This window comes from Lepidochelys kempii, chromosome 2 (genome assembly GCF_965140265.1).
Source record: "Lepidochelys kempii isolate rLepKem1 chromosome 2, rLepKem1.hap2, whole genome shotgun sequence".
Classification (NCBI taxonomy): Eukaryota; Metazoa; Chordata; order Testudines; family Cheloniidae; genus Lepidochelys; species Lepidochelys kempii.
This window is the reverse complement of record NC_133257.1, coordinates 69,391,712-69,405,682: the sequence shown is the minus strand read 5'-3', so window position 1 is coordinate 69,405,682 and position 13,971 is coordinate 69,391,712. Positions and strand designations below refer to the sequence as shown.

Below are 13,971 nucleotides of genomic sequence, written 5' to 3'. Positions count from 1 at the left end.
CCTACTACTAAGTGACAACCATCTCTGGGATGAAATGTGGTTGCTCTTCTGCACCATCAACTTGCACAACAAAGAGAGAGTTAAATTAATGAAGTATTTTTGCTCAGAAAATTAGATTACGACCCCCTTGGTGCAGTGACTTATCTAAACTATGGGCCAACTGCACCACTGGTGGAAGTGCATAGCTCTCTATAAGATATCTTGGTGTTGTGCCTGATTAAATGAATATGGCACTGTGTGTTTTGTGAACCATCATGAACCCCCCTACCTAGCAATATAAACAATAAATAATAATAAGGCAAATGTCCATTCCAGTCCTCATTCGCCTTCTTTAGTTCCCCTTTCAGAAATTCCTTATTAACCTTGCAAAAATCTTCTTGGTTTTTGAGAATTCAAAAACTTTTGCAGAAAAAATCCTGAAACAACTGTTGGCAAGAGAATAGCACATAGGACAGTTAAAGAAAATTTCAGATCAAAATCTTACAGATACCTTGTTAGACCTCAGTGTCTGATACAAATTCAGGTTTGCAAGACATAGTTACATTTTTATCAAAGGTCAATGTAAAATCACTCTATAAGGAACCTACATGCATTTCTCTGTTACTAAGCTTTTTGCAGCTGACAGCTCCTCACACTGAGTGGTGTTGAACAAATGCTGAAGAATGGAAAGTGAAGAACCAATGAATACTGCTCCAGTACCACTGTAACTAGAATCCAGATTATCCAGATTCTGTTTAATGCTTGTTGCTTTAGTCACCCCAGGGCATGATGAGGAGAACCTCCTTGTCAAAATCCAGGAGTTGCCATGACTGCCACTTTGCAAAGATATATGGGAGACACCTTGACCCCAACTCATCAGTGGAAAACCAATCTGGACTACTTTACCAACCATCTCTACAGCGGATGCTTCCACATTGTAGTGAACAGAATGGGAACGAGCTGCTTCCACTGTAAGAAACTCCTTCCTCATGACTCACCTGATGAGAGACTGCCTGGCTTTGAGCTGCCATGCTCTGTCTGGTGCAAGCTCAATTGTTTCAAAGGCGGAGTGGCGAGGTGTGCAGCAAATGACCACACCTGGGGACATGGGAAACTCTTGTGCTGTTGAGAACGTTGCACACCTACTTGATGGCTTCTTACTGTGTGCTGATCTATCAGCTGTTGAAGGACTAAAATATGTGATGCCTACCTAAGTCCTTTTGACGTTTGTCTTTTTGATTCATACATCTGTATTATCTCTCTACTTTTGTATTTTGAATTTTTTCCATCTTTATTGTGCATCCACTAATAATAACAATTCCACAAGAACATATGAAATAAAACCTTTTGCTGTTTTTTTTTACTTTAATAGATAGACATTAATCTGGTCTTTGTAGCTGAACTACCTCAAAGAATCTTCTACTTGACATATATTCTCTCTGTGCTCTAAACCCTCCTCTCTTCATTTTGTCTGCTGATTTTCATTCTTAAAAGTTTCAGAAGCCAGGTTTTATGAAAAACAAACTGGATCTTTGCTGCTCGTTTCAGCCTTCCAGTTAGTCTAATTAATTTGTACAGTTCTGCAGCAGAGTGTAAAGCCCTACCTGATATCCAACAAGTATGGAGTTAATTCCCTGCTCAGACTTTACAAAGGAAATCAGGAGACAGTAGTTAAAGAGGACTTAGAACTGTAGGGCTACCCAGGCTTTGAAGGAGAATGTACGGAATGCAGTGGGGCCATCTATTTGGTAGGTAGGTGAGGATGATACTTAGAGAAAGCAGGATTCCACAAGCAGTTGGTAGAGACATAAAATATTAGTGCTGGCTGAGAAGGGAGGTAGTTCTGTTTTCTTTCTGCATATATAAGGCTTCTGCATTTTCTTTATTCTCCTTGCAATAAATTCACTTTTAAAGTACCCTTTAAGAATAATGAATTGAGACAGGAAACTCATGGACTGACTCACTGATTTTGTGAGTGCTGACTCAGCTGACTGACTCCAACAATGAAGAGACTCCTGTTCTTTGAGTCCTCAAGTTTTTCTTTTTGCATATCTAATTTCTGTTCCCATTCTCGGATATGTTTGGTTAGGGGAGCAACAACGTCACCTGGAGCAGGACTCTTCCATCTACTGGAGTCCAGTGTCTTGATCTTGTACTTATTGTTTAAAGATTCTAGAGCTCAAGTAATCACAGCACTCTTTGGATTAATGGTGCTCACTACTCTCCTTACTGTATTCTTTACCCTATCTTCCCTGATGACAATCTGACAAAACACCTACTTTTTTGACTTTGATACTTCACACTTCCTCTCAGATGAGAATTTGGCCACAGTAATCCATGTGTTCATCGCCTCCAGGCTGGGCTGTCGTAATCCATTGTACCTGGCACTGAACATGGTAGCAGTGCAGGGTTTCCACTGCCAGGTCAAGTCTCTGGCCTGATCTTAAAAGCCATTACTGGGTCAGAATCAAGCTACATCAGCAACTGCATCTTCATTCAGAACTCACTTGGACAACGGTTCCTCTCTAGAAGAGCAAAGCCTGGGAGAAGTTCATGAGCACCAGAGATAAAGCAACCTTAGTTGTGGAGGTTTTGTTGTGGAACAAGTTTCCCAAGGAGGTCAGACTAATTCAATTATTTATTGCATGCTTCAAGATCCTGATCTTGGAGGCCTGAGTCAGCAAAATATTTAAGTACATTCTTAACTTTAAGCACAAGTAATCCCATCTATATTCAATAGAACATGCCCTTAATTTTAAGCAGCTACCTAAGTCGCGTGTGCTTAAAGTTAAGCATGTGCTTTTATGAGAACTTTCCCACCTCTAACCAGACTGAAGAGAGGTGTTTGAAAAAAAGAGTGAGAAAACAAACAAACCAAGAACTTTGTGTGTGTGTCTGTGTCTGTGTCTGATACCAGGAAAGAAGATCAAAAGACTCCATTAAGTTCACTAAGCTCTTCACCATGCAAATCTAAGGTACCTGAGAAACTCTTTTCTGTGATGGAGATAACTTCCATAAAAAACCGTAATATAGATACATAGGTATAATGTTACTTCTTATAACAGTCATAATTCATCCAATTTAGTTATTTCATCCTACAAGCTTAGTAGAATTCAGCATCTTACTGGAACTTCAAGCTGAGCATCAAAGTTGCTGAAAATACTGTTTATTAACGATAGTGATACTTTAAAATTAATCAGAAAAGTCACACTAGTCACTGACATTGGAAATATCAATTACAGCACATACTGTTTTATTATGCACTTGAAAGAAATGGAATGACATGACAAGGGTAAAGTAAAGTGCACTAACATACAAAGCAATGTCCACTTATGCAGAGGTAAATTCATAAGTCTTACATACCTACCAGTGCAAAACTACAATTTAAATTATTCTCAAATTGCAGGTGGATGTTTTCAGAATCAAAGCAGTTCACCTTGGCAAGCTGAACCAAGTTCTTGTTGGATTTAAAAGTTTTAAAAAAGGTACATTATTTTAAAATAAACTATGTGCCTGAAATATACAGCATTGCATTGTAACAAATACCATATAATAACAGGTTTCAGAGTAACAGCCGTGTTAGTCTGTATTCGCAAAAAGAAAAGGAGGACTTGTGGCACCTTAGCGACTAATCAATTTATTTGAGCATAAGCTTTCGTGAGCTACAGCTCACTTCATCGGATGCATACTGTGGAAAGTGTAGAAGATCTTTTTATATACACACAAAGCATGAAAAAATACCTCCTCCCACCCCACTCTCCTGCTGGTAATAGCTTATCTAAAGTGATCATAGAATCATAGAATCATAGAATATCAGGGTTGGAAGGGACCCCAGAAGGTCATCTAGTCCAACCCCCTGCTCAAAGCAGGACCAATTCCCAGTTAAATCATCCCAGCCAGGGCTTTGTCAAGCCTGACCTTAAAAACCTCTAAGGAAGGAGATTCTACCACCTCCCTAGGTAACGCATTCCAGTGTTTCACCACCCTCTTAGTGAAAAAGTTTTTCCTAATATCCAATCTAAACCTCCCCCACTGCAACTTGAGACCTTTACTCCTCGTTCTGTCATCTGCTACCATTGAGAACAGTCTAGAGCCATCCTCTTTGGAACCCCCTTTCAGGTAGTTGAAAGCAGCTATCAAATCCCCCCTCATTCTTCTCTTCTGCAGGCTAAACAATCCCAGCTCCCTCAGCCTCTCCTCATAACTCATGTGTTCCAGTCCCCTAATCATTTTTGTTACCCTTCGCTGGACTCTCTCCAATTTATCCACCTCCTTCTTGAAGTGTGGGGCCCAAAACTGGACACAGTACTCCAGATGAGGCCTCACCAATGTCGAATAGAGGGGAACGATCACGTCCCTCGATCTGCTCGCTATGCCCCTACTTATACATCCCAAAATGCCATTGTCCTTCTTGGCAACAAGGGCACACTGCTGACTCATATCCAGCTTCTCGTTCACTGTCACCCCTAGGTCCTTTTCCGCAGAACTGCTGCCTAGCCATTCGGTCCCTAGTCTGTAGCTGTGCATTGGGTTCTTCCGTCCTAAGTGCAGGACCCTGCACTTATCCTTATTGAACCTCATCAGATTCCTTTTGGCCCAATCTTCCAATTGGTCTAGGTCCTTCTGTATCCTATCCCTCCCCTCCAGTGTATCTACCACTCCTCCCAGTTTAGTATCATCCGCAAATTTGCTGAGAGTGCAATCCACACCATCCTCCAGATCATTTATGAAGATATTGAATAAAACCGGCCCCAGGACCGACCCTTGGGGCACTCCACTTGATACCAGCTGCCAACTAGACATGGAGCCATTGATCACTACCCGTTGAGCCCGACAATCTAGCCAGCTTTCTACCCACCTTATAGTGCATTCATCCAGCCCATACTTCCTTAACTTGCTGACAAGAATACTGTGGGAGACCGTGTCAAAAGCTTTGCTAAAGTCAAGAAACAATACATCCACTGCTTTCCCTTCATCCACAGAACCAGTAAACTCATCATAAAAGGCGATTAGATTAGTCAGGCATGACCTTCCCTTGGTGAATCCATGCTGGCTGTTCCTGATCACTTTCCTCTCATGCAAGTGCTTCAGGATTGATTCTTTGAGGACCTGCTCCATGATTTTTCCGGGGACTGAGGTGAGGCTGACTGGCCAGGATCTTCCTTCTTCCCTTTTTTAAAGATTGGCACTACATTAGCCTTTTTCCAGTCATCCGGGACTTCCCCGGTTCGCCATGAGTTTTCAAAGATAATGGCCAGTGGCTCTGCAATCACAGCCGCCAATTCCTTCAGCACTCTCGGATGCAACTCGTCCGGCCCCATGGACTTGTGCACGTCCAGCTTTTCTAAATAGTCCCTAACCACCTCTATCTCCACAGAGGGCTGGCCATCTCTTCCCCATTTTGTGATGCCCAGCGCAGCAGTCTGGGAGCTGACCTTGTTAGTGAAAACAGAGGCAAAAAAAGCATTGAGTACATTAGCTTTTTCCACATCCTCTGTCACTAGGTTGCCTCCCTCATTCAGTAAGGGGCCCACACATTCCTTGGCTTTCTTCTTGTTGCCAACATACCTGAAGAAACCCTTCTTGTTACTCTTGACATCTCTGGCTAGCTGCAGCTCCAGGTGCGATTTGGCCCTCCTGATAACATTCCTACATGCCCGAGCAATATTTTTATACTCTTCCCTGGTCATATGTCCAACCTTCCACTTCTTGTAAGCTTCTTTTTTATGTTTTAGATCCGCTAGGATTTCACCATTAAGCCAAGCTGGTCGCCTGCCATATTTACTATTCTTTCGACTCATCGGGATGGTTTGTCCCTGTAACCTCAACAGGGATTCCTTGAAATACAGCCAGCTCTCCTGGACTCCTTTCCCCTTCAAGTTAGTCCCCCAGGGGATCCTGGCCATCCGTTCCCTGAAGGAGTCGAAGTCTGCTTTCCTGAAGTCCAGGGTCCGTATCCTGCTGCTTACCTTTCTTCCCTGCGTCAGGATCCTGAACTCAACCAACTCATGGTCACTGCCTCCCAGATTCCCATCCACTTTTGCTTCCCCCACTAATTCTACCCGGTTTGTGAGCAGCAGGTCAAGAAAAGCGCCCCCCCTAGTTGGCTCCTCTAGCACTTGCGCCAGGAAATTGTCCCCTACGCTTTCCAAAAACTTCCTGGATTGTCTATGCACCGCTGTATTGCTCTCCCAGCAGATATCAGGAAAATTAAAGTCACCCATGAGAATCAGGGCATGCGATCTAGTAGCTTCCGTGAGCTGCCGGAAGAAAGCCTCATCCACCTCATCCCCCTGGTCCGGTGGTCTATAGCAGACTCCCACCACTACATCACTCTCCTTACAATGTGTATGATAATCAAGGTGGGCCATTTCCAGCACAAATCCAGGGTTTAACAAGAACGTCTGAGGGGGGGGGGTAGGAAAAAACAAGGGGAAATAGGTTACCTTGCATAATGACTTAACTGGGAATGGCTAAGTCATTATGCAAGGTAACCTATTTCCCCTTGTTTTTTCCTACCCCTCCCCCCCCCGACGTTCTTGTTAAACCCTGGATTTGTGCTGGAAATGGCCCACCTTGATTATCATACACATTGTAAGGAGAGTGGTCACTTTAGATAAGCTATTACCAGCAGGAGGGTGGGTTTGTGGGGGGGGGGGATGAGAAAACCTGGATTTGTGCTGGAAATGGCCCAACTTGATTATCATACACATTGTAAGGAGAGTGATCACTTTAGATAAGCTATTACCAGCAGGAGAGTGGGGTGGGAGGAGGTATTTTTTCATGCTTTGTGTGTATATAAAAAGATCTTCTACACTTTCCACAGTATGCATCCGATGAAGTGAGCTGTAGCTCACGAAAGCTTATGCTCAAATAAATTGGTTAGTCTCTAAGGTGCCACAAGTACTCCTTTTCTTTTTGCATATAATAACATTGATTATCATCAGATGTAATGGGGGTCAGAAATGCAGAAAAACATCTGTTAAAATTATGATTACAGATCATATGTTTAATGAGGTCTGTTCTATTTGGAAACTAGTGAAAAAATTGAAATTGCTGGACCTTTTCAGGTTTTTTCTGTGTTTTGTGTTATATTGTGTATAACCTGGTTTCACTTAAATGCTCAATGTACAAAAGGAGAATCATAAGCAGTATCCAGTGAATTACACAGTGAAAAATTATGAGGCATTTCTTGTTTGTTTCTTACAATAAGTGGCTTGTTTGATATATTTGGTTCTGCCAGTAGATTCAGCAAATATTTTTGTTTTCCAGCAAAAGTATGTTGTTTTTTCTTGTTTTGCATCTCATTTGGCTATCGTTCCCCACCCCCAATACACACATACACTGTTTTAACTTTTCCATTTTTAAAATTATCGACATTTTTATTAAGTATAAAATAAATCCTTAGTCACTCAGGGTGAAATGCTTTCCTCCTCTGCCACCAAGGGAGAGGAACAAAGATCAATCAGTTGAGGTAAAAAGAGGAGCATGGAAGAGGGGGCGTGCTGGCTCCCAAATATTGTCCTTGTTTCCTATGGAAATCCATTCACAGGTGTTTAAGGGGATTTGGGGTGGGGTGGCAGGCAGAGAAAGCTACACTCTTTGCGGCATCATTTCTCCCAACTCGCCTCCGATTCTCAATGTAAATAATGCTTGGAACTTCAAAGTAGGTAGTAACAGTTGGGGACAGTGTGGGATCATGGCTCCTTCAAGACTCTCAGTGCCATGTGGACCAAGTGGCCATGTGGAGACACAGAGAAGAGATGCAGGTAGCCCTGGCCTCTCCAGATCTCCTGAGATCTGCAAATTGCAGACCATCTCTGAGAGTGGCAAACCCAGTTCTCCGTCCCTACGCCCACCATTGAGAGCAAGAACATGTGGAAAATTCAGGAGCCAAATTCATGGAGTTTCAAGTAATTTATATAGGAAAAACCGTATCAGGGTGCTATTTGCCTCTTATTGCTTAAAGTGAAAGGGTGAAATCCTGGCCCCACTGAAGTCAGAGTCATAACTGCCATTGACTTAAGTAAGGCCAGGATTTCACCAAAATTGTTTCCTCCTATTTAGGATTAGCTGAAAAACAGTCAGAGATATGTCAGAACCAAGGGCGGTTCAAGTGCCTCAAGCCAGTAGCTTCAGTTTCAGTGGGGATGTATGTGGACTTTTCTCATTTCTAATCCTCAAAGGCTGATGATAATACACCAGTCCTGGAATAATTCATTGTTATACGCAAAAGGGCCATTTTTAAAACATTCTTTATATTAGTTTTCTTTTGTTTCCTGCCTATGTTGCCAAGCAAGTCATGTCACACGGTTACAGTGTAACATGTATTCATTGCATTCTTGGGTGAGTAATATTCCTCCTGTGGAGGAGGAGAAAACTCTTGAGCTACGTGAGTTATAATCACAAATAAGAAATCTCTGTAGCCCCAAACCTGGGAAGTATTACATGTCTTCTGTGAGTTGCTGAGTCCTCTGCATTCTTATTTAAATCAGAAGCTTCAGACAGTGTAGGCAGAGCTTCTCATTGTTACTTGAAATGCAATAAATTAATATATTTGTTTTAATCAGATGACTGGTTCTTGGAAAAAATTGTTATAAAAGAAGAAAGTTACCCTTTTGCCACTCATGTCTTTGCACACAATGACTGGATCAGCAAACACTCAAAGAAAGATTTTACAGAACTAGTAATTCCACTGAAAGGTAATGCCAACAAAATGTTTTTTGCTTACACAGATTAGTGTTGTATGACTAAGTATTTTTGAGTAAATTACAATTTATAAATTAATGTAATGATTTACGGTGACTTATAAGAAAGATATGTATTGTGAATATATATTTCTTATAAATATAGAAATGACCGTGACATCTGATCCAGTAAAATACTTTGATACTAAAAGCAAAGGACGGTGGCAAATGTGGGTGTACTGTACACACATACCAGAAAAAGTTCCTGATATTCAAGTTGTTGTGTTTGGAACAAAAGGGAAATCTGCTGCACAGAAGGTTCAAAATCTGAAAAATGACCCTTTTTTGGTTAGTTTCTTTTTATTATATTTTATATGGATCTTAACAATGTGTAACTGGGAAAGGTACATTGTGTTTTCTATGTGCCATATTGTGTACACAGATTGCTTTATTGGTCAGAGCTGATATCTGACATCTCCCATGCACCAAGAAAACAGTACTACTAGAGCTACTGGTGCAGGAAGTGAAACCCGATATTATCGGGATAACAGAAGCATGGCGGAATAGTCGTCACGACTGGACTACAGGTATTGAAGGGCATGTGCTGTTTAGGAAAGACCGAAATAAAGGTAAAGGTGGTGGAGTAGCATTGTATATTAATTATGAGATAGACTGTAAGACGTTAGCAGTGGTGGAATGGATAAAACAGAATCAGTTTGGGTCAAAATCACGTTGGGGAGGAAAGCTACCAGAAGCTCCACTGGGATAGTGCTTGAGGTCCCTAAGATCTGATATAGATATAGATCTCTTTAATATTTTTAATTAAATAAATACTACTGGGAATTGTGTGATCCTGGGATACTTCAATTTCACAGATATAGATTGGAAGACAAGTGCTACTAATAATGGTAAGGGTCAGATATTCCTGGATGCGATAACTGATAGATTTCTTCACCAAATAGTCACTGAGCCAACAAGAGGTGATGCCATTTTAGATTTGGTATTGGTAAGTAGTGAGGACCTCCTAAAAGATCTGGTTGTAGAGGACAACCTTGGTTCGAGTGATCATGAGCCAATTCATCTTAAACTAAATGGAAGGCTAAACAAAAACAGATCTGCAACTAGGGTCCTTGATTTCATAAGAGCAAACTTTAAAAAATTAAGCGAATTAGTTAGGGAAGTGGACTGGACCGAAGAACTCAAGGACTTGAATGTGGAGGAGCTTTGGAATTACTTTAAGTTAAAGTTGCAGAAACTATATGAAGTCTGCATCCCAAGCAAAGGGGAAAAATTGTAGGGAAGAGTTGCAGGCCAAATTGGACAAGCAGGCATCTCAAATAGTTTATTAAGAGAAAGCAGACAGCCTACAAGGAATGGAAGATGGGAACAATCAGCAAGAAAAGCTACCTCCTGGAGATCAGAAAGTACAGAGAAAAAGTTAAAAGTATAGAGAAAAATCCAAGTAGATATGGAAGTGCAAAGGAAATTAAAACCAATAGTAAAAAGTTCTATAGCCATATAAATGAAAAGAAAACAAGGAAATAAGTGGGACTGCTAAACACTGAGGATGGGATGTAGATTAAAAATAATATAGGCATGGCCTAATACCTAAAGGAATACTTTGCCTCATTTTTTAATAAGGGAAATGAGGAGCTTAGGGTGACAGGGTGACTAATGGAAATGAGGGTATGGAAATAGAAATTACAACATCCAAGGTAGAAGTAAAACTTAAAAGGCTTAGTGGGACCAAATCAGGGGGCCCGGATAATCTCCATTCAAGAATATTAAAGGAACTGGTATATGAAATTGCAAGCCCAATAGCAAGGATTTTTAATGAATTCGTAAACTCGGCGGTTGTACTCTGTGACTACTTGCTAATAAAATACTTATTTTTTAAGAAAGGAAAAGAGAGTGATCCAGGAAACTACAGGCCCATTAGTTTGACCTCAATTGTATGCAAGGTCTTGGAACAAATTTTGAAAGAGAAAGTAGTTGAGGACAGAGAGGTAAATGGTAATTGGGATAAAACACAACATAGTGTGACAGGGTCGGGCCAGATGGCTATAGGAGAGTAATAGAAGGCAGATATATTAGCCCCCGGCTAAGTAGGTCCCTTTTCCCTGGATAAGATAACAGGGAAGGTTCCAGAACAATCAGGAACCTTCTGGAGACAATTAATACAGGCTGATTAGAACACCTGCAGCCAATCAAGAAGCTGCTAGAATCAATTAAGGAAGGCTAATCAGGGCACCTGGGTTTTAAAAAGGAGCTCACTTCAGTTTGTAGTGTGCATGTGAGGAGTGGGGAGGAAGAGGCGCTAGGAGCTGAGAGTGAGAACGCGGACTGTTGGAGGATTGAGGTGTACAAGCATTATCAGACACCAGGAGGAAGGTCCTATGGTGAGGATAAAGAAGGTGTTGGGAGGAGGCATGGGGAAGCAGTCCAGGGAGTTGTAGCTGTCACACAGCTGTTCCAGGAGGCATTCTAGACAGCTGCATTCCACAGGGCCCTGGGCTGGAACCCGGAGTAGAGGGCGGGCCCGGGTTCCCCCCAAATCCTCCCAACTCCTGGTCAGACACAGGAGGAGTCAGCCTGGACTATGAATTCAGAAAAATGGCCAAGCTGAGGGCTGCTGTGAAGCTCCAAGGTGAGCAAATCCTCCAATAAGTGCAAGACCCACCAAGGTAGAGCAGGAACTTTGTCACAATAGTTTTACAAAAGGTAGATCGTGCCAGAGCAACCTGAACTCTTTCTTTGAGAAGATAACTGATTTTTTTAGTCAAAGGAAATGCAATAGATATAATTTACCTGGATTTCAGTAACACGTTTGATACAGTTCCACATGGGAAATTATTAGTTAAATTGGAGAAGACGGGGATCATTATAAGAAAGGTGGATAAGGAAGTAATTAATGGGAAGACTACAATGGGTCACGTCGAAAGGTGAACTGTCAGGCTGAAGGGAGATTACTACCAGAGTTCCTCAGGGCTCAGTCTTGGGAACAATCTTATTTAACATTTTTATTAATGACCTTGGCACAAAAAGTGGGAGTGTTCTAATAAAAATTGTGAATGACACAAAGTTGGGAGGTATTGCCAATATGGAGGCAGACCAGAATATCATACAAGAAGAGCTGGAGGACCTTGAATACTGGAGTAATAGAAATGGGATTAAATTTAGTAATACAAATTGCAAAGTCATGCATTTAGGGATTAAAAATTAGATTTTTTGCTAAAAACTGGGGAATTATCAATTGGAAGTGACAGAGAAGGAGAAAGACCTGGCTGTATTATTTGATCACAGATTGACTTTGAGCCAGCAATGTGATGCAGTCGTGAAAAAGACTAATGCAATTCTAGGATGCATCAGGCAAGGTATTTCCAGTAGAGGTAGGGAAGTATTATACAAGGCACGGGTGAGACCTCATCTAGAGTACTCTAGACATCTGGTCTCTCATGTTCAAGAAAGATTAATTCAAACTGAAACAGATGCAAAGAAGGGTTCTTAGGATGATCAGAGGAATAGAAAACCTACCTGATGAGGAGATTCAAGGTGTGACCGGTTGCCCCCCTTAGGATGCCACCTGATGTACTGGGATACTCTTGAGCCTGCCTGTTCTGCCAGCTTGAGCACCCTTCTTTTTACCTGTCTTGCTGAGCCAGGCTATTAAGCCTCCTCCAGCACATACACAGGCAGGGCCACACCAAGCTGCAGAATGACGCAGACACTGAGATCAGTTCTGGGAAGACTCCGCTTAAGGGACTTTCCCCAGCACTCAGGTGTCCACCTCCCTTGGAGTGCAGACCCAAAGGTATATTTTGAAATCCGCCTCCTCCCTCAATGTGGAGGAAGGTATGCACAGCCTCTTACTCCACCCCCACCCCTCTAATTATGAATTGTACAAATGGGGTTATATTATAAACAAGAAATAAGTTTATTAACTACAAACTGTGAATTTTGAGTGGTTAAAGAGATAACAAACAGAACAAAGCAGATTACTAAGCAAATAAAACAAAGCACACAAGCTAAGCTTGTTTCACTAAAGAAATTGGTTACAAATTGTTGAAGACAGATTACAGAAAGTTTTGAAAGGCAGCTGCACTGGTCTCCAGTTTGAGAACTCAAGTATTATTACTCACAAGCTAGACGCCCTTCCAGCTTGGGCTCAACCCTTCTCCCCATCAGTTCAGTTCTTGTTTGCAGGTGTTTCACAGCCTCTCTCTGGGTGGAGAGACAGAGGAGAACCCTGATGATGTCACTCCCCTGCCTTATATAGCTCTTGTGTAATGCGGAAACCCTTTGTCTTCCAGTGGACAAACACCGGCATTCCAAAATGGGAGGAGGGATGTCCCTTACCAGGTGTCTCTGCAGAGCTGTGGCAGCCACTACTCGTAGGCTGTCTCAAGCATCCACAGGAAGACTAAGCTCTTTTACAGTCCATTGTCTTTGCTAAAGGGGCATTAGCACTGTCTGGCTTTCTCATTGTTGTACCTGAAGGGCTAGTTGGGGGTGACACCCAAAGTAACCCATTTGAAATACAGATACATAGTCAATATTCCTCATTTCAGATACAGAAATGTTACAGGCATACAAATTGGATAATCACATTCAGTAAATCATAACCTTTCAGATGATACCTTACAAGACCCATCTTGCATAAAGTACCTCTCAGTTATGTCATATCCATATCATAAGCATATTTCCATAAAGAATATGGAGTGTAACATCACACAAGGAGCTTGGCTTGTTTAGCCTAACCAAACAAAGGCTGAGGGGAGATATGATTGCTCTCTATAAATGCATCAGAGGGATAAATACCAGGGAAGGAGAGGAGTTATTAAAGTTAAGTGCCAATGTGGACACAAGAACAAATGGATATAAACTGGCCATCAACAAGTTTAGGCTTGAAATTAGATGAAGGTTTCTAACCATTAGAGGAGTGAAGTTCTGGAACAGTCTTACAAGGGGAGCAGTGCGGGCAAAAAATCCAACTGGCTTCAAGATTGAGCTTGATAAGTTTATTAAGGGGATGGTATAATAAGATTGCTTACATTGGCAAGTGACCTATCTGCAACTGCTAATAGCAAAAATGCCAATAGCTGGAGATGGGACACTAGTTGGAGAAGGCTGTGACTTACTACAGAGAATTCTTTCTCGGGTGTCTGGCTGGTGGGTCTTTCAGACAGTCTCAGGGTTCAACTGATTACCATATTTGGGGTCAGGAAGGAATTTCCCCCAGATAAGATTGGCAGAGATCCTGGGGTTTATTGCCTTCCTCTGCAGCATGGGGCACCGGTCACTCACT

At 41.8% G+C, this 13,971-nt stretch overlaps 1 protein-coding gene across 1 annotated transcript in view; it reads left to right on the top strand.

Annotated features, from left to right (window-relative positions):
- Positions 1-13,971, top strand: part of RP1 (RP1 axonemal microtubule associated) — a 295,171-nt gene that overhangs the window by 208,596 nt on the left and 72,604 nt on the right. Inside the window, exons 38-40 of the mRNA XM_073329615.1 lie at positions 3,386-3,464; positions 8,550-8,681; positions 8,833-9,014. Coding sequence (XP_073185716.1) covers positions 3,386-3,464; positions 8,550-8,681; positions 8,833-9,014 — 393 coding nt within the window. The remainder of the gene's footprint in view (positions 1-3,385; positions 3,465-8,549; positions 8,682-8,832; positions 9,015-13,971) is intronic.